General features: G+C 63.3%; 1 protein-coding gene across 11 annotated transcripts; it reads right to left on the bottom strand.

Annotated features, from left to right (window-relative positions):
• Positions 1-248: 248 nt before the first annotated feature.
• ADGRB2 (adhesion G protein-coupled receptor B2) lies at positions 249-26,200 on the bottom strand. Of its 11 annotated transcripts, XM_062620665.1 has the most exons (32): positions 26,084-26,200; positions 18,668-19,463; positions 15,252-15,335; positions 14,044-14,208; positions 12,833-12,997; positions 11,661-11,825; positions 10,491-10,655; positions 10,315-10,416; positions 10,105-10,211; positions 9,545-9,739; positions 9,393-9,461; positions 9,209-9,317; positions 8,987-9,133; positions 8,431-8,506; positions 8,259-8,361; positions 8,012-8,055; positions 7,053-7,179; positions 6,434-6,537; positions 6,109-6,211; positions 5,693-5,843; positions 5,393-5,462; positions 5,196-5,262; positions 4,998-5,083; positions 4,273-4,371; positions 3,325-3,496; positions 3,152-3,247; positions 2,638-2,677; positions 1,882-2,525; positions 1,574-1,609; positions 1,188-1,292; positions 1,005-1,058; positions 249-875 (listed from the first exon to the last, which is right to left on the bottom strand). In XM_062620665.1, exons 2-32 carry the CDS (start codon positions 19,446-19,448, stop codon positions 681-683), a joined length of 4,626 nt encoding a protein of 1,541 aa, XP_062476649.1. In that variant the 5' UTR covers positions 19,449-19,463; positions 26,084-26,200; the 3' UTR covers positions 249-680. The 11 variants fall into 11 exon arrangements, with proteins under 11 accessions (XP_062476649.1, XP_062476648.1, XP_062476642.1 ...); XM_062620664.1 differs by lacking the exon at positions 26,084-26,200 and having other exon boundaries at positions 18,668-19,536; XM_062620658.1 differs by lacking the exon at positions 26,084-26,200 and having other exon boundaries at positions 10,491-10,652.
• Positions 26,201-26,573: the final 373 nt, after the last annotated feature.

Genomic DNA, 26,573 nt, shown 5'->3' with positions numbered 1-26,573 from the left:
TGATGCCAGGATGCTCCATGTTCCATCCCTCTGCAGATTGCACGGGAATTGCCTCTAAAGTTACTAATTTGCTCATGGATTAATTACCATGTAATTCAGCGCTCCTGGCTCCCGCGATAAGACACTCATTTGCAAGGCAAGGGCACGGGCTCGGCAGGATGCTGATAGCTGGGTGGGGGGAACCAGCCACCACAGGGTGACAGCCACCCCCTTTCCCTCGCTTGGACACGAGGCCGTGGCCCCACGGCACCACAGAGAGTGAACTTTTATTTCCAACAACAACAGCACCTTCCCCGTGGGGAGGGATGGTGGGGAGGGCTGGGACAGGGCGCCGGGGGCGGCCGCTCGCGTGCACACGGTGCACGGCGTGAAGAAACATCCCGGTACAAAAGAAATGAGGATCCGATGGCCTCGACGGCCGGACCTGCCCCGGGGGGTGCAGGCGTGAGCAGTGGGGTGAGCATGGGCAGGGGGGTGCACGTGTCCCCTCCGCACCCGCATCCGGAGGGTGGCAGGAGGAGAAACCACGCAAAGGACGGACAGGAGGCGGCCGCAGCCGGGGGGAGCGCGGTGTGTCCCATGGGAATGGCTCTGGCCACACAAGGGCCCCTGGCCGCCGCGGATGATGGAGCAAACGCAGCATCTCGGCTGGTCCAAGACAGTGGTGCCGGGCACGGGGCTCACACCTCAGTCTGGAAGTCACCATCGGCCACATCCAGGCCGGCACAGGGCCCCCCCCAGTCAGCGCATCGCAGCTCCAGCCGGTCCCACTGGGCACTGGGCAGGGACCCCAGTGTCATCGCCTTGAATGTGCTCCAGGGCTTCGGTGGCGCTGCCGGTGCCTGGAGCTGCTGCTCCTTGGGGCTGGCCGCATCCTGTGGGCAAAGAGGGAGCTGCGGCAAGCAGCCGGGTGCATGGCAATGTCCCACCACCACCACCCTGTCCAGGGGCACAACCACCACCACCATGCTCCATCCCACGTGGGATGGGGCCCAGGCACTTACATTGGCCAAGCTCTTCTCCCCGCCACCCGATGAGACGCTCCACCGCTTTTCTCGCTGTGGAAAAACCCACCGTGTTCAGCTCCAGCATCATTCCAGGGATGCCCCATTTCCCCATCAGCCCCAGTGCATGCAGGGGGAGAGGGAAGGGTACAGAGGAGCAGACTGGGGTCCCCAGGGCCTCACCTTGGAGGATCCGGCAGCCGGGGCTCGGTACCGGTCCAGTGTGTGAAACTTCTGGTTGAGCTCATGGTAAAGCTCAGAGTGGCGCTTCCGTGTGTGCATCACCTTCTGTGGGGTGAGAGCAGGGCCTGTGGCCATCCACATGGCCCTGTGCCCCTTGGCACATCCTCTCCACTGCCATCCCCATCCCTGACCCCTTCCTGCCCGCTGGGGCACCCAGAGCCCCCTGCGATGCTCCCTCTTGGTGTTTTAATCAAGAGCCAACACTCGTTATTGCCTGGTGTAAACCCCTCTGAGGCTGGCTGATGCTTTGCTGGCATCAAGCAGAGGGAACCAGGGATGAGCTGGTTTAGAACCTGGATGGTACCCAGCCCCATGGTGGGGCTTACCTCAAAGTCCAGATCTGAGTATCGCAACCTCTTCCTCTGGTAGGGGACACACAGGGCCCGGAGCAGGGGGAGGAGATGGAGAAGAAAAGGGAAAGGTCTTTGCAGGCCCAGGATGTGGCGGGGGAAGCTCATGCCAGTCCCTAGGCTGGGGACACGGAGCTCCAGGACGAGGTGGGGACATGCAGACACCCACCATGCTGCCCCATGCAGAGGGTGGGATGCTGAGCAGGGAGCATGGGGGCAATGCATGCTACACCCTCACCCAAAGCCCGTCCCCGGGTGTGCTTCCTCACCAGCCCCCCACTCACCTCCAGGGACCCCACTTTCATGGCAGAGCCGGGCACGGTGCGGGGCATGGTGCGGCTGCGCTCTGACAGCTCCGAGGCCAGGATCTGCCGCACGGTGGGATGCTGCTTGAACTGGAGGCCATAGGGAGCTTTCACGGTGCCGTAGGGCTGGTTCAAGTTCACATTGACGTGATCCACCGCAACGAAGCTGGGGTAGGCATCACCCTCGGCTGCCGGGCGCCCCGTCCCGCCGGGCACCCCTTCCTCAGTGCTCTCATCCCGTGGGAAACGCTTGAGGCTGCTGGTGCGGCGCGGCAGCATCATGTAGTCACTCTCGCGGGGGGGCTCGGGGGCCCGCAGCCACCCGTACTCCAGCGGCCGCAGGCTGCTCTCCGTGCACAGGTACACGGGACCTGGTGCCTCCAGACCCAGCTGCTGCGCCGGGGGGTCCCCCAGCTCGCCCAAGCCCGCCACCACGTTGGGTGTCATCTTGGGGACCTGGACCAGGATGCTGGAGGGAGGAATGTTTCCTGGCAGGCTGGAGAAGCCCAGGCCTCCCTCTGAGGTGGTGTTGAGCTTGGGGTCTTCATCCCCATCCAGGGAGATGCGGGATAAGGTGCCCGTGATGGTAGCAGGGTTGCAGGTATTCACCTCCTTGAACAGCACTGTGGGAGGGAGTGGGGTCAGAGCTAGCCCATGGGTCCGACCCCAGCACAATCTGCCTGTCCCTGTCCCATGGTGACAGCAGCCCCAGCATAGGGGACGGGGACACCTCACCTGTCTGACACGCTAGGTCAACGTCCTTTTCAAAGTCTGTCTATAAAAATACATAAATGGGGGAAGAGAGAGACAGAGGAGAGAGAAAGACGGGGAGAGAGACGGGGAAATGAATGCATCTTGGCCAGCATGGGGGGCAGTGGAGTTTGCAAGGGGGACCCTGCCCCAGTGGGGTGAGCACCCCATGCCACTGCCCGCTGCATCCCACACCACTGCCCGCTGCATCCCACACCACTGCCCACTGCATCCCACACCACTGCCCGCTGCATCCCACACCACTGCCCGCTGCATCCCTCACCACGGCCCGCTGCATCCCTCACCACGGCCCGCTGCATCCCTCACCACGGCCCGCTGCATCCCACACCACTGCACGCTGCATCCCACACCACTGCACGCTGCATCCCACACCACTGCACGCTGCATCCCACACCACTGCACGCTGCATCCCACACCACTGCATGCTGCATCCCACACCACTGCACGCTGCATCCCACACCGGCACTGCTGCACTCACCAGGATCTGAACCTGCCCATTCTTGCAGGAGTCGGGCGAGTTTTCATTCTCCTCGCTCCTGCACCCCCCCATCTGACACTTCACCACGTCCTGGACCTGTGGGGACAGAGCCGGTCATGGCCCCGCAGCCAGGGGTGTCCCCCCCTGCCCCGGCACCCCCGGGGCCACCCCACCTCTCGGCGCAGGAACCCATGCACGGTGATGATGACGAAGCCCTGGACAGAGTTGAAGACGGCAAAGAGGACCTGGAAGAGGATGGAGCGCCGGTCGGTCATGGCGAGCACGGCCGACATCCAGGTCAGCGCCAGCAGAGGCAGGACCACGCAGGAGCTCCACAGCGATGCCCTGGGGCAGGGAGAGAGGGGCTGTGGTGAGCTCATTGCACCGGCTGCCCCATAACAGCCCCTTGAGCATCACCCCTCGCCCCGCAATGTGGACAGGGCTGACTGAACCCCAGCACCCCCCCAGGCCCCCATGGACCCCTCTTCTGTGGTGTCCCCAAGTGCTGTCTGGGTGCCTGCCTTAGGGCGAGGGGGGGCAGGGCTCCTTCTGCCCACCAGGCTGAGCCAGCAGCATTGCCAAGCAGCCCAGGTGGGGCACAGCCACACGTCCCTGTCCCCACACAGTGTGAGTGGGGACATGGGGCCACCATCACCCTCCCACAGCCACAAGAAGAGCATAAATGGGGTTTATTTCTTTTTGAACAGTGAATTTTGGGGCTGCTTCTATTGCAACTAACCCCTGGGACCGGGGACCTCCACTGACCAGGGTGCAGTGGTCACAGCCTGGCCCTCTGGATACATCCCAGCCAGGGGGAGGGTCCCAGAGACACCCTAAGGCCAGGACTGTCCCATGCCCCATGGCATGGGTCCCCTCATTCCCTCCCCACTCCCCAACTGCCCCAGGGAAGAGAAGCTGAGCCCTCACGATGATGTGACCTGCGGGAAGCCATGCCATGCAGACGTGATGGCCATGGTGGGGCCGCCCCAAGCACACAGCCTTCACCCTGCCCATGGGACCCCCAACCCAGAGCATGTCCCCCACCCAGGGCGATGCCCACAGCCCCCCCCCGGGGTGCAAGGCTGTGCTGGGGGCGGGGGGGACGCGTGGTGGGCACTAACATGGCACTGCTGGCGGTGGCGGAGGTCATGGCCGCGCTGGACACCACGCCGCACTTGGTGCATTTCAGCAGCAGGTTGCCGCAGGGGGGGGGCTTGGAGCTATGAGCCCACCATCCCCCCGGCGCCCCACGGCCAGGACCGGGCCACGCGGGGATGCAGGTGAGGGGAGCAAGGCCATGGGAGAGCGGGGTAGACAGACAGATAGAGGGATGGATGGATGGATGGATGGATGGATGGATGGATGGATGGATGGATGGATGGATGGAGGGATGGATGGAGGGAGGGATGGAGGGAGGGAGAGAGGGAGGAATGGATGGGTGGATGGATGGATGGAGGGAGGGAGAGGGGAATGGAGAGAGGCAAAAAGCAAATGGGAGAAAAAAAGAGAAGAGTCGGGTTAGTTGAGGGAAGCAGCAGTTGTTAATGATGAGCGGTGGCGGGATGGGGCAGGCAGGGCTCAGCCCCCTCCGCTGGCAGCAGGGAATGGGCTCCGCAGTGTGCGGCTCCCCCTTCCCCAGGGGAAGGTGCTGGGGTGACCTCCCCCCACCAGCAGCCTGCAACAAGGGGCTGTGGCTGCCCCATGCTTGGCTCCCACCACCCGCTGCTGGAGTGAAGTGTGCCCCGTGCTCGGCGCGCTGCTGCCGGACACCCCTTGCCGTGCCCTGCGGCAGGGCCGGGAGCACCGCGGCAGCCCCGGGACAGCCCCGCGGGCGCAGGGCACTTACCCAGCTCGCTGCTTTTTGGACTTATCTGAAATGCCATCGCGGGACATGAGCTTGTTGAACACGATGATGCCCACCAGCATGTTCACCTTGGGCGAGAGCGGCGCCGGGATTAGGGCATGGAGCCCTCGGCGAGGCAGGGCTGGCACCCACCACGCACCGGGGTGGGGTTTGGGGGTCTCAGGCTCGGGGTCAGCTCACCAGCACGATGACAGCAGCGGGTCCCACGAAGGCGTAGAGCAAACCGCCCTCCAGCGAGAGCCAGCAGCTGCAGGGATTGTGCTGTGTCAGGGGCTGGTGGAGATGGGACCATCCGGGTCCCCATCTCCTGCTCCCAGCACTGCTTCCAGCCCAGAGCGATCCCATGCCCAGCCTTATGTCCCCCTGCCCCCACGTACTAGCTTGCTGTTCCGTAGCCTTTGGTCCGTGTGAAGCCAACAGAGACTGCGACCACGAGGGCTGGCAACCCTGAAGAGGGGAGATGAGGCTGCAGCTGCAGGGGGTGGCAGCCCTGTTGCCCCCCAGCATCACCCCCGTGAATGGGGATGGGGCCTTTTTGTCAGCCCTCCATGGTCTGGGTGCTCAGAGGAGCCAAGACACCAGGGTCTGCTTTCCTCCACTGCGCCTCAGTTTCCCCTCCTGACAACCCTGCAGTGCCTCCCCTCTGCCCATCGGGACCAACCCTGCCATGCTCTTACCCCATCCCAAGCACAGGAAGCGTTTCCTGACCAGGCGTGTCCGGATCCGGCCGATCACTGCCAGGTAGGACTGCCAGGCCTCCGTCAGCACCCAGCAGAAGGATGAGAGGAAGAAGAAGTGAAGGAAGGCGGCTGTCATGGTGCACACACCCTGCGGGGATGTGGGTACATCAAGGGGAGGCATCACGGCAACACCGCAGCCACGTGGTGCTTAAATTCCCTAACCCCGGCAAGGTTTGTGTCAAAGCCATGGGCACAAAGGATTTAATCCTGAGATTGAGTTAATCCAAATCCAATCTGATGCTGGGAGCCAGCAGGGATGAGAAGACCGGCCAGGAGAAGAGGGCTCAGACCCCACTGCAGCCCCTGCGCCCACCTAGGGACGCCCACGAAGGGGGCACAGTGCTGGCACCCACCTTGCTGAGCATCTGGGACTGCCCCACAAGGATGAGGATGTTGGAGGCCAGGATGGACACACAGAAATTGAGCAGGATGATGGAGCGCTCCGACTTGATGAACCTGCAGGCAGGAGCAGCGTGGGGCCGGGGCACCAGCCTGTCCCACACCAGGGGCAGTGCCAGGTAGCCCAGCTGCTGCTATGGTTATTCCATTCCCACCACGCTGCATTTCATCACATTGGTGCTGAGCCTTTGTTCATGCTGTGCCCCCCTTTTGTCACCCCCTTCCCCCATGGTCTTGCACCCCATGTGCCCCCCAGGTTCCCCTCTGTCCCTGTGTCACCTCCAGAAGGCAGCGTAGATCACCAGCAGTGTCAGCAGGGCCATGCAGGACACAGCACAGCCGATCATCAGCGGCACGGATGGGGTACCCGAGGAGTCCATGGCCTGGCGTGGAACAGGGAGGGGGCCATGGCTGAGCCTGGCGCCCCCATAGCTGCTCCCTGTGCACCACTGGGCCCCTTCACCCCCCTGGTTGGGGACCCCCGGGTGCTGGGGGGTTGGTGGCATTGCAGCTAAGGCGGCTTCCCAGGGACCCATGCCCATCTCCATGCCGACGCAGGATGCAGGTGGAATAGCAATGGATGGGGGGATGCTGCGGCCAGGCCTGCCCCTCCCCTCCTGGCACACAGCAATGCCCCGCATGGAGCCCTATAGACCACAACAGCCCCGTGCCCACATGAGCCCATCCTTGGGGTGCCAGGGGGCTGGGGTCCTTCCCATGGGTTATGAAGGACACCCCCTGCCCTCCAGTGCCCACCCCATCCACCAGGATGCCTGCAGGCAGCACCCTGCCTATCGCCATCCTCCTTTGGGACCCCCAACTTGGCGAGGCCCCACAGCCCGGGGATCACCCCCCATCCACAGCCCATGTTCCCAGAAGGCTCATCCCAGTCCCCTACCAGGTCTCTGGGCAGCTGGGCAAGGACGGCGAAGGTGGCGAGCTGGCGGCACTGGCACTTGGTGTGCGCCGGGAGGGTCTCCAGGGTTTGGCAGCTCTCCGTGTCCCAGTTTCCCAAGCCAGCATCCCTGATTAATGGGACAGGGAGAGTGAGGGGGAGCAGTTTGAAATGATCAAACACAGGCGCAGCCCCTCGGCCTCTCCAGACTTAACCCATTGCTGGCCCTGCCTAGGGGGTGGTGGATGGAGGGGTCACTGCCAGGGGACAGGTTAATCCCCCCCTCGCTGCCCTGCCCACCCTGGTTCTGATCTTCACGGAGCTGTGCAATGTGAAGGCTTCATTTTTAATCATCCCAAACAGTTCTGGGTGGAGGCAGACACCACAGAAAGGTGGGGACAGGCCCAGGAGGAGGGGTGGTGGGGATGGAGAGGGATGAGGCAGCACCAGGGCAGGAGCCCCCATGGCTCACAACAGGGATGTGCTGCCCCAAAGCCAGACCTGCCTGGGTACACCCCCCATGGGAACCCCCAGTGGAGGGGCCTGGGTGCCCCGTGGTGACACTGGCCATGCACAGGGAGAGCAGCCATGGCTCCCAGCAAGGCAGAGAACCTGGGAACTGGGCCTGTGGGACAGCTGGGAACGCAGCTCAACCCACCCAGGGCCAGGCTGAGACCGACCGCACTCACCACAACCTATCCCACCCTGTCAGTGCTGGAGCTGCGCTGGAGCCAGTGCCCTGGGGGGCAGAGCCCCCACGGGAGCCTGGCCCCCTCCCCATGCCCTACTTTCCCTCGCTGCTGCCACGGCACCGGGCTCCGTGCTCACAAATTGCATCTGGCAGGCTGGCAGCATCAGTGCCGTGGCGCAGCCATCCCAGTTCACCCCAGTGAGGGACCGGCCCTGCTCCCCATCCCTCCCGCCAGCACCCAGCACCCAGCGATGTCCCTGTCTCCACTCACGTCCTTGAGTAGTCCCAGGTGACGCACTGCGGGTGGGACGTTCCCTGTGGACAGAGGGGTGGGTCAGAACTTCACCCCCTGCCCTTCTCCTATCCCCAGAGGGGTATTTGGTCCATGGGGACCTGCCCGGCTCCCCCAGCACTGGCACATCCCCACCGCGGAGGAGCTGCTGGCTTCTGCCTGGGGATGGGGCTGGTGGGACCCATGTGGGAGCACGAGGTGACAGTGCGGGGCTGGGGACACTCACGTTGATGATGTGGGACAGCTCCACCAGCACGAGGGGCTCAGCGGGCTTGGTCGGAGGGCGCACGGTCACCATGAGCACCTTGGAGGTGACGGCCAGGGGCGTCCTGCGGGGGGGCAGCAGGGGCTGTCACAGGGATGGGGACAGGTGCAGGCCCAGCGGGCAGCGCACTCACCTGGGCGCAGGCAGGATCAGCCCCAGCGTGCGGAACAGCACGGCCCCGATGACGAAGTGGGACGATTCATCCGCTTCTGCAGGGGCGGCACAGGGAGAGCGGCGCCGTGAGCCCAGCGCACGCGGGGGCTCATCCAGCACGTGGGCACACGTGACAGCACGCGGGAAGACACAGGGAACCCCTCCCCGACACACGCACGACCCACACGGGCACACACGTGTACTCCCAGGTGTGCCGCTACACACGCGCAGCCCCAGACGTGCCAGCCCGCACATGTTCACAGGCACGTACACCCACGGTCCCAGACATGCTTGCTCACACGTGTGTGAATGTGCACCTCACTACACATGCATGCTCCATGCACATGCATGTGCAGACCGCAGATGTGCACTCACATGTGCATGCTCATACACATGTACATGCATGCAGAGCCCCAGATGTGCACACACACGTGCGTGCCCATGCACATGTACATGCGTGCAGAGCAGCAGATGTGCGCCCTCACGTTCATGCTTACTTGCACACATGCACGCGCACGTGCTGCGTGCTGGCTCACCGGCAGAGGCGAGGCTGAGCACCTCCCTGGGGATGAAGAGCTTGTCCTCGGAGCTGCGGGCCCAATCCTTCATGCCCCGGCGCCCCTTCATCGGGAAGTTGATGTCACTGGAGACAGCGGTGACAGGCTCCCGCTGGATGCTGATCACTGCAGGGGCAGAGCCGATGTCAGCACCCAGCCTCCTGCCCTCACTGAGCCCAGTGCCCCCTCCCTGGTGCTCACCCAGGTTGTCAGTGACGATGAGGTTGCTCTGGAAAGCCTTCAGCGCGTCCCCCACCAGATGGATGAAGTCCTCCACCACCTTCATGAGGTGCACGGAGCCAGGCGAGACCTGCGGGCGAGGGGCTGTGGTGGGGATGCGCCAGCTGCGCCCCAGCCGCCCGTGCCCGTGCCCGGCTCCACTGACCTGCTGCGCATCCTCCCACTTGTCCCGGTTCTCCGCATCCACCATGTAACTCACCACCTGGAAGAAGCGCTGCAGGGCCGGGGCTCAGCGGGACAGGGGCTGGGCACCGACCACCTCCCAGGGCTGTCCCTCGCCGTCCCCAGCCCCGCTACCTGCACGTCCTCAGAGGACGGGATGTACGTGGCCCTCTTGAAGGTGTCGGTGACGTTGCGCAGGATCTCCACAGAGAACAGCAGGTCCCCGCTGTAGTAGGTCTTGCGGGCCATGAGCTCCAGCAAGCTCCGCACCACCTGCGACATGCCCTCGCCTGCCAGCACCCGCTGCCCCTTGGCCAGATGCTCCCGCAGCTTGTACAAGGGGGAGGACACCGGTGTCAATTGGCCACCAGCACACTCAGCAGTGTCCCCAAGCTCCTCACCAAGCTCAGAGCCCAGGAAGGGTGGGCGCTGCAGGGCTAATTGCACTACTTAGGGTAGCAGCAGGATATGGGGGTGTTGGGGATCCTTCCCATCCTGATATCCAAAGGACACAGGAGCACAGCCTGGACCTCTGGCTCTAGGATGGGGTCCCGTTTCCCAGCCCTGGCTGGGGGGCCCTGCCTCAGTTTCCCCATGTGGTGGCCAGCCAGGGTTACCCAGGGATGGGGCAGACCCCCAGTGCTGGGGAGGGGAAGAGGATGGTAAGGAGGGTCCACGCCAGAGCGAGCACCTACTGAGAGATGCAAGTATCGGTACTCGCGGGAGATGCAGCGGGCGAAGCTGGGGACGCCCCAGTAGGCAACACCATGGGGGCTCAGCAGGCACCGGCGGCTGGCAGACCCTGTGTGGGACAACCAGGTTTGGAGCTGGTGCAGGAACCGGCACACTGAGGGTGGGCGAGGACCCCTGGTGCCACCCGTCACCACCTGCCCTGCGCCCCTCACCCGTGGCATTGGGGGGACACTTGTTGTAGATGATCTCCCCTGCAGCCGTTTTCTTCCAGGTCATCAGCATCACATTCTCGTCCTTGCACATCTCATGGTAGGCTGGGGGTTGAGAACAGGGGGTCAGAGGTAGGCTGGATGCAGGGTGATGGGCACTGGGGTGGGGATGTCCCTACCTGGGCACTTCTTCTCGTTGCAGGTCTTCACCTCCTCGCCGGAGCCCTCGCAGGGGTAGCCCTGCATGCCCGTGCCTTCGCACATGCGGAAGCGCCGCTGCCAGCCCGTGTCGCAGGTCTTGGAGCAGAGGCTCCAGTGGTTCCAGGGGCCCCACTTGCTGTCTGCTGTGGGGATGGGGAGACCATGGGACACCTGGCTCAGCATGGGAAGTGGCACCAGAGGGATGGAGACGGGGCAGGCACCAGCTACAGCTGCCCCCATGCCATGGATCAAAAGCCCCTCTGGGTATGAAATCCATGGATCAGTGATTGAAATCTCCTGTAGACACTACCCATGCCAGCAGCCCAAGGGCCTCCTTGGGTGCATGGCAGAGCCAAATCCCTGCTCCGGCTGCTGTGGTGGCCATGGCACAGCAACCACCCCTCTCCGCGACTGAGACCAATGCCAAGGGCTCAAAGGACAAGATGAAGATGAGGTTGAAGGACATGATGAGAACAGGATCCATCCTTTGGCCTGCCTACCCCCTGCCTGCTGTCCCTCCATCCCCAGAGCCAGCCCCATGGGATGTGCACACAAGAGCTCGAACATGTTTGCACACCCAAAGCACGCCAGGACCTGTAGCCACCTAGCACCAACGGGTGCCCCCAGCGTGACACAGGGGTGAGGGCACAGGGTGAATCCCTGCCTCCATGCCCAGTGGGTTCAGCCGGTACGAGGAAGGGTGGCTGCTGATCTCTGGCACCACCCTTTGGCTCCTGCTCCCCTACTCCCAAATCTGCATCCTCATGTCACCAGTGGTGACATTGCAGCAGATGAAAGGCTGGACCATGTGCACTGACATGGTGTGCAATGAAGTGGTGTGCAGTGATGTGGTGTGTAATGAAGTAGTGTGCTCTGACGTGATGTGCACTGATGTGCCACGCACTGACGTGGTGTGCACCGTGTGTAGTGCACCGATGTGTAGTGCACCGATGTGCAGTGCACCGATGTGCAGTGCACCGATGTGTCATGCACTGATGTGGTGTGCACTGATGTGGTGTGCATTGAGGTGCCGTGCGCTCAGTTGGTGTGAACTAATGTGCCGTGCACTGATGTGCCGTGCACTGATGTGCCGTGCCATTGGCACGCGTGGCCTCCCCTCCCGCTCCCTCCACCGCGCGGGGCCTTACTGGGACAGGTGGGGTTGGAGCACTCCCGTGCGTCGGCGTGTGCCCCGTGGCACTCGGCCCAGCCGTGTGCCGAGACGCTGCACTTGCGCGTCCGCTGCTGCGTGCCGTTGGCGCAGGTGACGGAGCAGCGGCTCCAGGCGCCCCACTCCAGCCACTGCCCTTCCACTGCGGGGACAAGGAGAGCGGCGTCAGCCCCCACCGGCCGGCGGCCTCTCGGCCACGGCTCCCCGTGACCCACACCGGGCTCTCTGTGCAACGGATCCAACCTACGGACGTGCCGGCTCCTCCCGTGCTGCCCCCAATGGCCAGCAGCGGATCCTGCCCTGGGCGGGGACCGTCACCAGGACTGGCCCCCTCAGCATCCTGAGCGCTGCTCCTGCAGCACCGCAGCACCCAGCTTTGTTGCATGGCCGCATTCCAGGGACCCTGCCATCGCCGACCACAAAAACCAGCAGCCCTGGAATCACTCCCCACCAAACCAGTTGCTCTAAGTGGCAGGGCAGGAGGGGAAGGAGCTGCTGTGAGCTTCCATCACTCCAGCAGCATCTCCATGTGCCATAGTGGTAGCTCCCTGGTGGAGCTGCTGCACATGGGGTGCACCCCATGCACCCCATAGCTCCTGACCTCTCTCCGGCTCCCAGCTGCCCACCAGCATCTCCACACCACGTGTGGGGTCCATGCCTGACACGGCATAATCTCTGCCCAATCACAACAGAAACCCCACGGCCACCACCACAGCCTCTCCGGGCACACAGGAGGAAGGGATGAAGATGCCGCACCACACACAGACAGACCTTGAAACCGACCCCCTTTGCCACCTCCGGCCGCCTACCCACGATGTCCCCGTTGTCACACTGGGGCCAGCACTGCGCCGGCCACAGGGAGCAGTCAGCAATGGGCAGGGGAGGAGCCAGCTCCTCCATGGTCCCCAGCCTCGTCCTGCCTGCCTGCAGCAGGCCCTCAAGCGCCTTGGCACGGCCGACAGAGCTGGATCTGCAGCCAGGTTTCCAGCAGGGAACGGAGGGTGCGCCCATGTCACAGCGCCCATGTGCTCACGGGCTGTCCCCGGTCTCCGTGGGTGCCACCCGTCCCTCGCAGCGCCGCAGCCCCGTGCCGGGAGCTGTGTCCTGGCATTCCCAGGGGAAGGAGGAGCAGGGGGAGGAGGTACTGACCCTGGCAGCTCGCGATATTGCAGGGCTTGGCCTGCAGCTCGGGGCCCTCGCAGGCTTTCCCTCCGCGCCGCGGGGCCACGCACCGCCGCGTCCTGGTCCTGGCCCCTCGCCCGCAGGTCACCGAGCACAGGCTCCACGGGGACCACTCCTCCCATGCGCCGTGAACTGCAACACAGCACAGAGCCATCGCCGCAGCCCCCGGCCCGGGGCGCCCGCCGCCTCCTCCTGCTGCCGCGGTCCTGCCCATGGCAGACCCCTTGTGCCCAGGGCTCCATGGAGGAGCCTGGCACGGTTCCACTGGCACCTCCTGCCCATCATCACGCCTGAGCCTGAACCCTGAGGGCCCCAAGCAGGCAGCGGTGCCGCTGCCGCTCCCTGCCCTGCTCCGGCCTGCCGTTCATGTCCTGGCCCCGGCGCACATGAATCCCCACATCCACGCACAGCACGAACCACCCCAACCCACAGCACCGCACCAGGCATGGCTCCTCACGCATAGCACCCATGGGAAATCGGGGAGCGGGGACCCACATGGCACATACACATCTTAAAGGATGCTCCTGCACGAGCTGTGATCCCCCTGGAATGCCAGGACAGGGCTGTGCTCCCCAGTATGGAAGGGAGCGTGTTTTGGCGGTGCAAAGTCCCCAGAACATCCTAGGCTCAGACAGGACATCCCACACTGCCAGCGTCCCACACAAGACACACAGACACCACCATGGACAGACAGACCAGTACATGGCCCAGTGAGCCCCCAGGCATCCTGCCTGCTCCTTGCCTACAACCTGCCTCAATGCACCAAGCAGCTCATCCCCCTTCTGCCCTACATGGTTGGGGACCCCAACACCACCCCGAGTCTCCTGGCGCAGGCTCCAGCCTTGGCTTCTCCAGCACAAAGCATGGAGACTCCCCGAGTTTCCCAGGATGGAGAGGGGTCACCGGCTGAGCTGCTCCCAAGGCAAACGCCCCGGCACGGCGGCACCCATTCCAGGCTCGCTTGCTCCCCATTGGATTCCCAAGAGCTGGGACAGCTGGGAAGGTGAGATGATGGGGGGATGTCTGGGAGCAGCCCAGCATGGGATGGGCAGCATCTGCTTCCACGACAGTGCTGCCACGCAGAGACACCCTCCTCCCCCATCCCAGCACCCCCAGTGACACCCCCACTGTCCCCAGCCAGTGCTGGGCACCCCCTGGGGCCCCCATGCCCCTCATACCTGGGCATGTGGCTGTGTTATTGCAGGTCCGTGTCTCCCGGAGGAGCCCACTGCACAGCGTCCCGTAGGGCGAGGAGACGCAGGAGCGTGTCCGTACCTGGGAGCCCTGCCCGCACGTCAGGGAGCAGACGCTCCATTGGGACCATTCCTCTGCTGCTGGATCCCCTGTGGGAGACAGGGAGAGAGAGACACGGAGCCTGAGAGACAGAGAGGGGCTGGGGAGGGTCATGGGATCATAGAATAATGGAACAGTTTGGGTCAGGGAGAACTTAAAGCCCACCCAGCTCCAACCCCTGCCACGGGCAGGGACACCTTCCACTAGAGCAGCTTGCTCCAAGCCCCTGTGTCCAGCCTGGCCTTGATCCAGGCAGCACCCATGAGCACAAGGACATGGTGAGAACAGCACTGAGGACATAAGGAAGGTGAAGGAGCCTGGGCCACCCTCAGACCTAGGACCAGCTGCACGTGGAGAAGGGGTCAGGGCACAGGATCACGCCCCACATGAGGGACAGCACCAAACCAGGGCAGCCCGGTGCAGTTCCCTCTCCCCACCCAGGCACAGCACTGACATTTACAACCACCTGGCTCTTATTAAGCTTGATGGTGTCTCTGAAGCTATTGGACAGGCCAGAAGAAAAGGCCATCAGTTTAAATTAAAAAGGAATACACAGAGGAGGGCTCTGAAGGGGATAATTTGTCCTGGAGACAGGCAGGATGCAGGGCTCCCATGGAGGTGACAGTGCTCTGTGTCATACAGGGACACTGGGGCTGGACTGGGTCACCACTGGGGTCACCCCACACGGATCCCAGGGGAGCAGGACCGCTTTGAGCACCTGAGTGTGGCCAGGAGGAGATCTGCACGCCAGGCACATGGAGCACAGCCCTCGGAGCGCTGGAGAATCCATCTTGTGCTCACCTCCGAGCCCTCCGACCATAAATCGGGGGGGGGGGGGGGGGGGGGGGAGGACACAGCACGCTCAGGTGACCCCGATGGATTTGCCAAATAAATACATTTGAACAAAACAATTAATAATGGATTTTTGTCCTTTGCTTTACAAGCCTCAGAGGAAGGCGTAAAGGAAAACCGTATCAGTGGAGCAAATCAAGTCACTCTGCAGGCAGAAAGCAAAGGGAGTCACTCCACCTCCATCACCACTGGCTACCAAGCCCATTGCCACCAGTGTGCTGTGCTGGGGCTGCGCTGGTACCTGTCTGGGCCATGTAGACACCCGGCTCATCTGCTGACCGTGGCCACTGGGTTTTCACTTTCTGGTTCTCCTCAACTGCATTGCCTGAAAGAGAGAAGTGTTCCTGTGAGAGCAGGCAGGGGATGGAGATGAGGATGGGGACAGGCCACAGTGGGTTAAGGGACATTGCAGAGGGATATAGGGATGCCTGACCCACACTGAGCACCGTGTGGCATCCCCAAGGGCAAGAGACGGTTGAGCATGGGTGAGCACACTCATAGACCCCCCAAAATGTGTCACAGCTCCCCCAGACACATCATCCCCCATCACAGGGGCTGCAGCAGAAGCATGGCCTGGGGTGCCGTGTCCCCGCTGTGCTGGGCAGAGGTGCTCTCCCATCCCTTCTGTACAGCTTGCTGCAGTGAGGTGGCACAAATTTATGGCTCGGCTCACCAAAAATAACAACCGATCCATCAAGAGCACTTGGCGTGAAATTAACTGGCACGTGGAGGGCTCGGCAAGAGGGCCCCCGCCCCAGGCCACCCCCTGCCCTGCAGCAGGGGCCCTTGTCCCTGGGCACAGGACATTGGGGAGCTGCTGTGAACCACAGGAAACAGCAGGGGCTCCCCCAGGCACCATGGATGTGCCCCCCAAGAGTGCCAGGGGCACACTGCTGCAGTGACAGCCAGGACAGAGCCAGGGATGGCACAGCCACCTCACCGAGCTCAGTGTGGTGATGTCCCCAGGGGATGGATGGGCAGTGACATGGGGACACCCATGGGCAGGGGAGACCCCAGCCATGCTTTGGGCATGCTGCAGCTCCTGTTGTAACACACAGAGGTGATCCCAGCCCCAGGAGGGGAGCGCTGCCTGCACTGACACCTATTAGAGCCATCAACAAGACCCAAATTCACTGACTTTTGCCTTCAACCAGCATAACCCCTGCATGGACCCCTTGCTGTCACCCCCAGCTCCTTCCCCCCTGTGCATCCTGCTCCATGTGCAGGCGGTCCCCATAGAGCTGCTCACCCCCATGAGCAGGATTATGCACATCACAGCGAGTGCCCGGGAAACCCATAAATCCCAAGGATATACGAGGGAGCTCTCCCGGGCGGTGTTCAACAGAGGCACCAAATTCAATTTCCTTCAGAGAGCACTAAATCCATGGCTGTCGCTGCGGGGTGGCTGTGGCCGTGCCCAGCTCCCACATCTCTCCTGGGGGTCCCCAGTGCCCCTCACCATGGCATGGTGCCTGGGCTGCAAGGGCAGGGCTGTTATCCTGGGGACATCAGGGTGTCCCCCATGACCAGTTGTGTCCCCACAAGCCACAGTCGCATCCTTCATCACCTCCCTGGGGATTGGTTTCTGAAGGGTGATGGGTTTGGGGCAATGCAGCCCAGAGCTGGAACCACTTAGCACTGTGGGCTCTGTGGGGGCCTATCCCTAACACATGGCTGCAAGAGGCCCAACATTACCCCACAAAGCCTCAACCTCATCCTCATGCCCGTCCATGCTTTCTGCCCACAGGGACCCAGCGCTGTGCTTGCAGCGGGGCTCCCCAGCTCCAACATCTCTCTATCCCCATGGGACACCCCGTGCACAGAGGGGGCCATGGCTGGCAGGGGAGGCTGAGGAGCGGCTGGGTGAGTGCCAGCCCCACGTCGCTGCGCGACTGCGGCGCTCAGAGGAGGAGAAGCCGGTGAGATCAGCGCTGGGTGCCCGCCAAGGCTCCGCTCACAGGCACCATTCAGCCCTGCTGCCACCACCCCCCTGAAAGGCGACCATTCTCCACGCCATGGGGCACCGGGGGGAGACCGAGACCCCCCCTTGCCACCATGAAGGGTGCTCTGTGCTCCGGCCCCATGCCCAGTGTGGCCATGCAGGCTAAACCCCAGCGCAGGGGCTGCACCGGGTGGCAGCAGTGTGGCACACGGGGTGGCCAAGGCAGCACACTACCCTTGCAGCTCCGGTACCGCAGGGGCACTGTTCCTCCAGGTTTTAATGGAACGTTGAATGTGGTGTGGGGAAGGAGCAGGGAGTTCATGCTCTCACCATCGCAGCAGTTGCTGTGCCAGCCTGCAGGGAGGTGGCAAGCAGCTCAGTGCCCAAGCGCGCCAGGTCTGCAGGGACCCTGCTCTCCATCACCCAGCCCAGCATCCTCTCTCTGAGCCGTGCTTGGCATTGCTAACCCCACCAAACCACCTGTGGAGAGGTGCAGAACCCCTTGAGAAGGACAAGAATGGGGCATCCTGAAGCCCGCAGCACGCACAACACTTGTCAGGGCCCTGACCTTGGGAATGGCTCCTGGACCCAACACTGAGCTCTTAATCATGCACGTGGAGTTGCATTTGAAGGGGGAAAAAAGGAAGAAACAGAATAAATAAAGCCAGCTCAAGCAGCTCCCCTCGGGATGAGGCGATTTGTAACCCCGCAGCTGTAACAGACCAGGGATTTAGTCAGGGGATCTGCCCATAATGACATTTAGCTCCTGAAATAAACGCTAAATCCCAATGAAATTATATATACACCCACAGCCCATCACTACTGCCTAAGCTGCTGGGTAAAGACCCTACACAGCACAGTTGGGAATCACTCCTCCCTGTGCATCACCAAGCACTGACAGAGTGGGAACGTCTGGCCAGATGTGCCCCAAACCGCCTGCATTGCCTCGGCAGAGATGCTCCACGGATGAAGGGAGCACTTGGACGAGACAGGCCCCTGCTACAAGCAGCCCAACCTCAGTGCCCACGAGAGCACGGCTGCTTTATCTTCACTTGAGGTTCCGTAACAAGCAAATGGCTTCATTCCGGCTGGTTAATAGCCCGGCCGCGCTGTGCCGCGACTTCCTGCCTGGAATAACAAGCGCCCGGGCTGCAGCAGTCAAGGGTAATTTGCCACTGGAAAGGGTCATTTTACCTGCAAATTGTTTTCCAGGTCTCCACCAATGTAGAGTGAAAGGGTTCCTGCCCCGGGCGAGTAGCGAGGCGAGCAGCAGCCCTGTGCCGTGATGGCTGTGCCACAGCAGCCGTGGCAAGCAGCTGGGACTGGCATGGCACGGAGCAGTGCCAGCCGGACCACGGCAAGGGCAGAGCAAGGGGCAGCTCCACCCAGCACCCCACTGCCCTGAGAACGTGCACGGGCAGGATTCGTCCCCTGCATGGCCTCCGTGCTCCAAGCACAGCACCCTATTTGCATCCTTCTGCTCTAGGCAGGATTCATCCATTGCATGGCTTCCCTTCTCCACACACAGCACCTGATTGGCACCCTCTTCCCATAGGGAGTGTGCACGAGCAGGATCAATCCGTGGCACAGCCTCCCTGCTCCACGCACAGCACCCGCTTTGCACCCTCCTTCCCCGGGAGCGTTCCCAGGCAGGCCCCATCCACGGCACCCCCCGGGAAGCAGGGACGGAGCCGGGGTGCCCCCCCCGCGCTCACCGTGCCGCGCGTCGGGCAGGTCGAGGCCGTCGGCATCGCCGGAGCGCAGGTCCGTGGGGCAGCAGGCGGTGGCGGGCGGCGCGGCGGGGCCGCGGGGGCCGTGCCGGGTGCCGTTGTGCCGCGGTGCGGCCGGGGGCTCGGCCTGGCAGCTGCAGCCGGCGTGCGTGAAGCCGCAGCGGCGGGCGCCGGGCGCCTGCAGGCACTCCTCCAGCCAGCGGCAGAGCACGCTGCAGGTGAACTGGCTGGAGTTGTTGTTGTTGATGAGCAGCACCTCCACGAAGCGGAACTCCAGCGCCTGCGGGGCCAGGAGGCGCGGGGCAGCCTCGGGCTCGGCCGCCAGGCAGAGCTGCACGAAGTTCTTGTCGAAGTGCAGGAAGGTGAAGGGCCCCGCGCCCTCGCACAGCTCCAGCTCCGCTTCCTCCTGCTCCTGCTCGTCCTCGGGGCGCCGCGTGGCCGGCGGGGGGCTGGCAGCCTCGCCGCGGGGGTCGCAGGTGTAGTTGGCCAGGTAATGGTCGAGTGGCAGCACCATGGGCGAGAAGTGGGTGCAGACCTGCTCCTCCCGGTTGAAGCGGAGGTAGAGCGAGTATTTGGTGGGGTCGGGGTTCTCCAAGGTCCAAGAGCAGCCGGAGGCGATGGTTGGGAAGAGGTCCTTGAGGGAGAAGGAGCCGTAGAGGACACCGGAGGCCAGGGCAGAGCAGGCACTGGGAGCGGGGTCGAAGCCCCGCGTGAGCCACAGGAGAGTCGATATCACAGCCAGTAAGAGGGGACCAGCAGCGGTCATCCTATGGCATTTGCCCTGCAGAAGAGACAGACGGATAGGCAGACACATGGATGCTTCCTAGGAGGCACCCGCTGTGGGTCCAAGTGTGGAGCTGGTCCAGGGGGTCAGTGGTGTGGCCCATGTCCCCACCTCACACCTTGCAGGCAGGGGACAGCCATCAGGAGCCCCTGCTCTGTCTCCTGGGCTGCTCCAAGGCTGCCCCTGGGGTGGGGAGCATGCAGCATGGGGAATGTCACCCAAAAAACACCAGACAGAGACCCAGCTCCCACCCCACACTGAGGGTCCCCCATCACAGTGACCCCCCTGCCCTCAGGAGCCAGCCAAACATAACCCGGACAAGGAGCCACCAAACAGCTTCTGCCCAGACAGGGCTATAAAAAGCCTTGTAGCTATTGCTGGTACCTTAGAGCACCACGGGGACAGGCCAGAGGCTCACAGAGGAGGCCAGGGCGCTGTGCTGGGGGTACACAGGCACCCCAGCAGCATGGTGTCCCCCCAGTGCGAGTGAGACCCTGGCACAGGGCTATCAGTGGTTAAAGGATGTGTTTCCTGGGCACCACGCCGGGTACGCAGCAGCATCGCTGAGGATGGCTTTTTAATAACTCATTAATAAAATAATGCATTCAGTGGCCTTATTAAACAGGATCGGAGCGTGACTCTACAGAGGCTGAGGCCACCGCATGCGTCGGCAGTGCTCTGCCGTGCCAGTCTGTGCCTGGGACAGCCCAGGGGACACTTAGAATGGCCACAGGGGACGGATGGTATTCCAGAAGCTGATTTCCAGACTCACTGAGGTCCCTGCTCCCCTCTATCCCAGCCGTATGTGGGGGATGCTGAGCACTCGACAGGACACAGGGATGCTCTTCTCCATCTCCTGCTCCCAAATCACCCCTGGCTGAGACACCACTACCAGGGCATCCCCCATGCTCAGCGGGGAGGGAGCCTGAGCCTCAGCAGAGCCTGCGCCGAAGCCACGACAGGCACATTACAGCTAAAAATAACTCTGCTCTCATGCAACAGGCGGGCGCTGGCTCCCGCTGCCCTGGCAGCGTGGGGATCCGTGCCGGCAGCCGGCCCCTGCCAGCAGGACACCGGCCTGGGGAGAAAGGGGCTGGGATGGAGCCAGGGGGAGCAGCCACTCCTGCGGCAGGATCCAGGCAGAACCACCCTGATGTAAGCAGGGGGATCTGGGGCAAAAGAAAAGCCCCCTGTCCTGTCCTACAGCCACGTCCAACACTGAGAGACCCCAGGGGATTCACCAGGAAACCCCTCACTGAAGGCAGCTCCAGCGGGGAGGCAAGGGGCAGCTGGAGAGGGGAGCCCCATGAGGACCCCCCACTGATGCTCCTCAAGCACGCAGCAAGGACCTGGGATGCCCTGGAGAGTCACAGCCCTCCACTGCTCCAGGAGCCGAGGATGGGAAGAGGAGGAGGGGGAAGAGGAGGAGGCAGAGGAGGAGGAGGTCAGGCAGGGACACGCTGCCGCTCTGCAGCGAGCTCCTGGGGCTCCCGCAGCCTGGCAGGGACACAAGATGGTGTTTGCTTCCCTCGCCCGGGAGCAGTGAGGAGGGATGCTCCAGCACCGCCATCCACTCATCCCTCCCTGCTGCCGGTGCCCAGCCTGCTGGAAAGCTCACTGGGGATGGGCAAGGCCAAGCAGAGCCCTGCCCCAGCACCCCGGGCTCCCCATGCTTTAAACCCTGGTTGCTCTGGACCATGGGGAGCCTCCCTCCACCCCAAAACTCTGCCAGGGCTGCGGCTGTCCAGGAGCCCGGCACCGTGCCAGTGCCGCTACCAAAGGCCAGGGCTTGTGAAGAGCAGCTCAGATCTGCTCCAGCTCGCTCAGCACCAGCCCCGCTCCCTGCAGCGCTTGTTGCTGCTGCAGTGAAAACATTTCACCGAGCTGCAAGCTGGGTGAGCTGCTGAGCTGCAAGATGTTAACAGATACTTAACATCTGGGGCACCAAAGTCACCCAAATGGGGTCACTGGCACCCCTGACCTGGCACCATGGTGAGGATATTGCACGCTGCAGTGTCCCATCGTGTGGTCCAGCAAGGGTGAGCCCAGCCTCGCTGGGTGCCAGGGCACCACAGCCCGTCACCCCTCTGCCTCCCAAACAGCCTTCGTCCATGCATGGAAATAACACACCCATCAACAGTGACTGCACCCCAGCACTGCTGGCAAATACTGCCCATGGTGGGATGCGGGATGCTGACTGCCCCCAGGACCCACTGCATCCCACTGCCTCGCTGGGCTGCTGCGGGAGCGGGCGCTGCTCCGCTGGGATCGTGATGGCACCGAAGCAGGGCTGGCACAGCCTGGCACACTCGTGTGCTGCAGACACCCGCTCCAGCACCTTCCATTTGCCTTTACTCCCCACCCCGGTGCGGGGAGGGGGTGGGATGTTAATTAAAGCTTTTAAAGAATCATCACAAGAGCTGGGAAGCAGCCGTGTGGAAGTGACATCCCAGACTCCCTGTTCCGAGGCATCAGAGCATGGTCCCGCTCCATCACTGCCATCGCATCCTTCCCGGCTCCGGTACAGAGCTGAATCCGAGCAGGGCTCATGTCTCTCTCACCACAGCATGACAGGAGGAGGCACTGCTCTACATCATGCTGCACAAACAGGTTGTTTCCCTGAAGATGCTTTTCCTGAATGGGAATATTGGCAGGAATCTGGTCCATCTCCATCCTCCTGGCACAGAAGGGGTCAGCTCCTGACCATCATGCTTCCACCTGCCTGCAGCCACCCTTCTCCAACCAGGAACAGCCAGGAACAACCAACCAACCCCAAAGTGATAAACAGACAGCACTAAATCCCACTAGCATTAATAATCTGAGAAACGATTAATAGCAATGTAAAAGGGATTTGGGTTTTGAGAGACACGCTTTTTAACTCAACAGTGTTCTTTCAATAGGCTGTAGAAAATAAACGATCCATGAGAATTCCTAACACAAAGATGGCTCGGGCCAAAGGCATGAGGGTAAGGAAGGGCTGGGCAATCCTGGGTGTTGAGCTATGGCTGGAAAAGCCTCATTTCCTGCTGACAGGCTACAGCATCTGGGGAGGAATGGGCCATGAAACCAACTCCATCCCTGTCTGCCCAGCAGTGATGCCAAGGAGCAAGCACCAGAACGAGCTTTTCCCGCCAGGACTGTCCTCAACCCCCAGTTACCAGGATCTTCACGAGTGCTTCAAAGGCATCTGGGAAGCTCAAGGCTGCCTCCACACTGACCCCCAGCTCCAAACCCTATCCAGCACCGACACCAACACCGCGGCTCTACTGAGTAACAATCACTGTGAGCATCACCAGAGCAACTCCAACACATCCCTCCCCTCACCCACCAAACCCCATCCTCCTGCAGGGCGTGCGCACGCACACGTGTGATCACACGTGGGCTCCATCCACACACGGCCCTCGGCAGGGAGAGCGTTATCCATGCTGCTCCCTCCCTTTGCGGCACAGCACACCCCCCCCGCTGCCCTGCTCCATGACTCCCTCTCTCCATCTCTGGCTTCTCCATGCTCTCCATCTCTGGCTTCCCCAGTGCTGCCACCGGCTCTCTGGCGCGGGCAGGCTGGCAGCAGCACTGCGCTGTAATTAATGGTGCTGCTTTGCCAGGAGCTACCTCAGCCCCGCTCGCACTGGCAAGCACAGGCCGGTTTATTTATTTTACTTAACTGCTGTTGGTAAAACTGCACTCCAAAAGCAGGGCCGAGAGACAGCACACGGAAACCTCCACCGGGATCCGGGATTAGGCTGTGCCAGGGAACAGCATGTGCTGCCTCCCCCTCCACTGGAGTCCCTGGAGGCAAAGCCCCCCCTTGCAGCTGGGCACCCGCAGGGGCTGCAGCAGCTGAGCTGCTCCTGATGCTTCCAAGGAGTTTCCCTGTCGCTGGGATGTGGCTCCTTCTCCATCAGCTCCATCCTGCAAAAGGGATGGCCTAGGAGGGATCCAGCTGGGGGGACAGGTCGCAGGGTGGATGTGTGCTCACTCGAGGGGAACGGTTTTCGTAACCCACCATCTCTTCCAAACCCAGATCCACCAGGAGCCTCCAAAGGTGCCCCAAGGAAGAGAAGGGGCCTGGCTCCATCCTGCTCTTGGGGAACATCAAGAGCAAACAGATGGGATGAGAGCAGGGGGGGACACAGTGGCCCTCATGATCACTGAGGAGCTACAGAGCCTCTGACGTTTGGCAGCCAGACTGCGTGGCTCAGACCCAGCCCTGTCCCCGTTAGAGGATGGCTCCGTGGTAGGAAATGAGTTTGCAGGGCCTGCATCCAGGTTCCCGTGGGGAAGCATCGAGGCATTGCAGCAGCCCAGCCCCGGGGGCTGTGCTAGCAGCTTGTCCCACGGTTTGTGCATCCGTCTGGCTGAGCGTCATCTTCCTCCAGGCAGGGGGATGTGGGGAGCCCATCCTGCAGCCCCCATCCAGCATGGGTCATGGGGATGTGGCAGCGCTGGTCACAACCCAGGGGAAGGAAGACCCATCTATTCTCGGTGCTCTGCGCAGGAGCTGGTGCCAGACAGGGCTTCCCGCAGCTGCTGAGCGTGCCGGGGAGGACAGATCCCACTGCAGCTCTCTGGGAAGAGGTGCTGTGCTGCAAGGCCAGAGGTCCTTAGAGGCATCAAGAAGAGCTGGAGGCAGCTGGGAAGAGCAGGCAGCGTGTCCCGGGCAGTGCTGGAGCCCCTCTGCCACGTGGCTGCCGGTCGAAGAGCAATTGGTCACCCATGGTGCCAGTGCCGGATCCGTTTTCTCTCCAGCAAAATCCATAGGAGCCTGGCTGCATGCAGACTCGGCTCGGAGCAGGGCTTAGTGACAAGGCTGGACAAACAGCCGGGCAGACTTGGAGAGGAGCTGCTGCCAGGCTCCTGCACTGCCCCACAGCCAACTCCAGCCCCTGCTGCCATCCGTGCCACTGGTAACGAACCCCGTTGAGACACGGGTGCCAATGAGGGTGGCTAGAAAGCAGCCGGGTGATGGTGACAGTGACGACAGCCACGTCACCCCGCTCCTCCCCATGGGCACTGGGGCGATTCCCGCAAGCCAGCTCCATCCCCATGAGCCCTCCTTGGCTCAGCCACCGCCTTCAAAGGGGGACAGGTCAGTCCCAAACAACCACCCCACCACCCGCTGGGAGCATTCTAGCTCAGTGCCAGCCCCATGCCACCGACTCCACAGCCATCATCAGCACCCATCCAGAAACCCCCACCAGACATTGTGCCACAGCAGCCACCCTAGGGCCACCTCTCACGTCCCCAGCGTCCCTGGCTGCCAGGCGCCATCCAGCACAGGCAGCAGTGACATGACCTAGAAAAGCAAAGGGTTGTTCACACGCGGCGCTGCCGTGAGCCCCCAGGACCGACCATGTAGGCAACGGTGCACACGCACCCCTGCTTCAACAAGTGACCTGCACCGACACCCACACACACGCATGCACACGTGGCACCCCTCCCACCATCCACCCCAGGTCCCATGGGGAAGGGAAGCAATTCCCAGCTCCCCCCAGATCCACCTGAATGCCTCATGTGCCCACACCGGCACACGCTGGGTGCCCACAGTGCCCAGGTGCCGTGACACGAAGGGTCCCCACCACCAGTACTGCACAAAGCCCCACGCAGGGAGAGCTGCAACACCACCCGCTGCCAACACGTGGGCCCACACTCCTGGTGCATGCCAAAACCCGGGCCCAGTGGCATGGGTGATGGCGTGGGGAGAGCACTCACACGTGCGTGCCCACACCAGGGCTGGCACAGCACGCAGCTGTGGCCTTGCTGGATGACATGCCATGGCACCGTGGTGCCACATGTGCGCCCAGCAACATGTATGTGCCCACCAACACACGTGCAGCACCACCAATGTAGGGCTGCCGGAGCCCTGACACTGCTTGTAGGAAGGGACCGGCAACCGGGGCAGAACAGGAGCAGCGGGGGGGGGGGGACGGGACGGGGGGGACGGGACGACGACGACGACACACCACCGGCAGAACCGAGGGGGAGGACCGGCAACCGAAGGGGGAACATGCTACAGGGGTGGAACCGGCAGCCACGGGGAGGAACCGGGTACCGGGGAGGGGGGGGATGCAGCTCTGGAGGAAGGCCGGCAACCGGGAGAACCGGCAATCAGAGCGAGGACCGCCAACCGCGGAACCGGGTAGACCCGGGTAGACCCACGGGTAGAACCGGCAGCCCTGGCCATGCCGCCGCTCGCAGCCAGCCCCGGTACCGAGCGCGCCCCGCCGCCGCCGCAGCCCCGCGCAACTTCCAGGAGGGCCGGGGCCGCCCCGGGGGTGTCGCTGCCCCCACCGAGCACCGGGCACCGGCGGTTCCGCGGCGCGGCTGCAACTCCCGTCCCCCGCCAGCCACCACCGGGGCAGGGAAGTTGGCCCCGGGGCTGGAAAGGCGGGGGGGTCACAGCGGAACCGGGGCTCTGCCAACCGGCGGCACCGACCGCCGCATCCCGCAGTCCCCGCTGCGCCGCGGATCGGGGGCGGGGAGACCAGAGCTCATCGGGGCTCGGTGCACCGGGAAGGACGGGAGGGAGGGGGGGGTTTGTCGGTGCACCCGGTGTGGGGGGGGTGCCGGTGCACCGGGGGTGTGGAGGGGTCCCGGTTCCCCGCCGCCGCCCTTACCTGCGCTCCGTCAGCAGCGCGGCGCGGCGTGCAGCGGGATGGCCATTCCCGAGCGGCGGCGGCGGCTGCCGGTGCCCGGGCGCGCCCGGGGGAGCGCGGCGGCGCGCGGGGCCGGGAGCGGGCGCGCCGGGCCCCGGTAGCGGCGGAGGGGAGGGGAAGGAGGCGGGGGGGGGGGGGGAGAGAGGGGGGGGAGCGGCGGCGGCGCGCGCCGCTCGGGCACTTGCTGCATGCGCCGGTGACAGCGGTGGGGAGGGGAACGGGGAGCGGGGGTGCCCCCCCCGGCCGGCACCCCGGGATGGGGGGGGGGAAGGTGACCCCCGGGATGCTGCAGCGCTGGGGGGGGGCGTACACGCACACACATGGACGTGGTGCACACACACACGTGCACACGGGTGTTGTGATGCTGCTGGAGGCTGTGCATGCGTGTGGCTGGCGTGTGCAGGCACACACGTGAACTGGTTCATGTACACACCGGCACTGGGCCGTGCCT

The sequence above is a fragment of the Pezoporus occidentalis genome, unplaced genomic scaffold (genome assembly GCF_034315485.1).
Source record: "Pezoporus occidentalis ecotype Australia unplaced genomic scaffold, CSIRO_AGI_Poc_V1 ctg223, whole genome shotgun sequence".
NCBI lineage: Eukaryota > Metazoa > Chordata > Aves > Psittaciformes > Psittacidae > Pezoporus > Pezoporus occidentalis.
The sequence above is the reverse complement of the archived record's forward strand: the minus strand, read 5'-3'. Positions and strand labels throughout refer to the sequence as shown.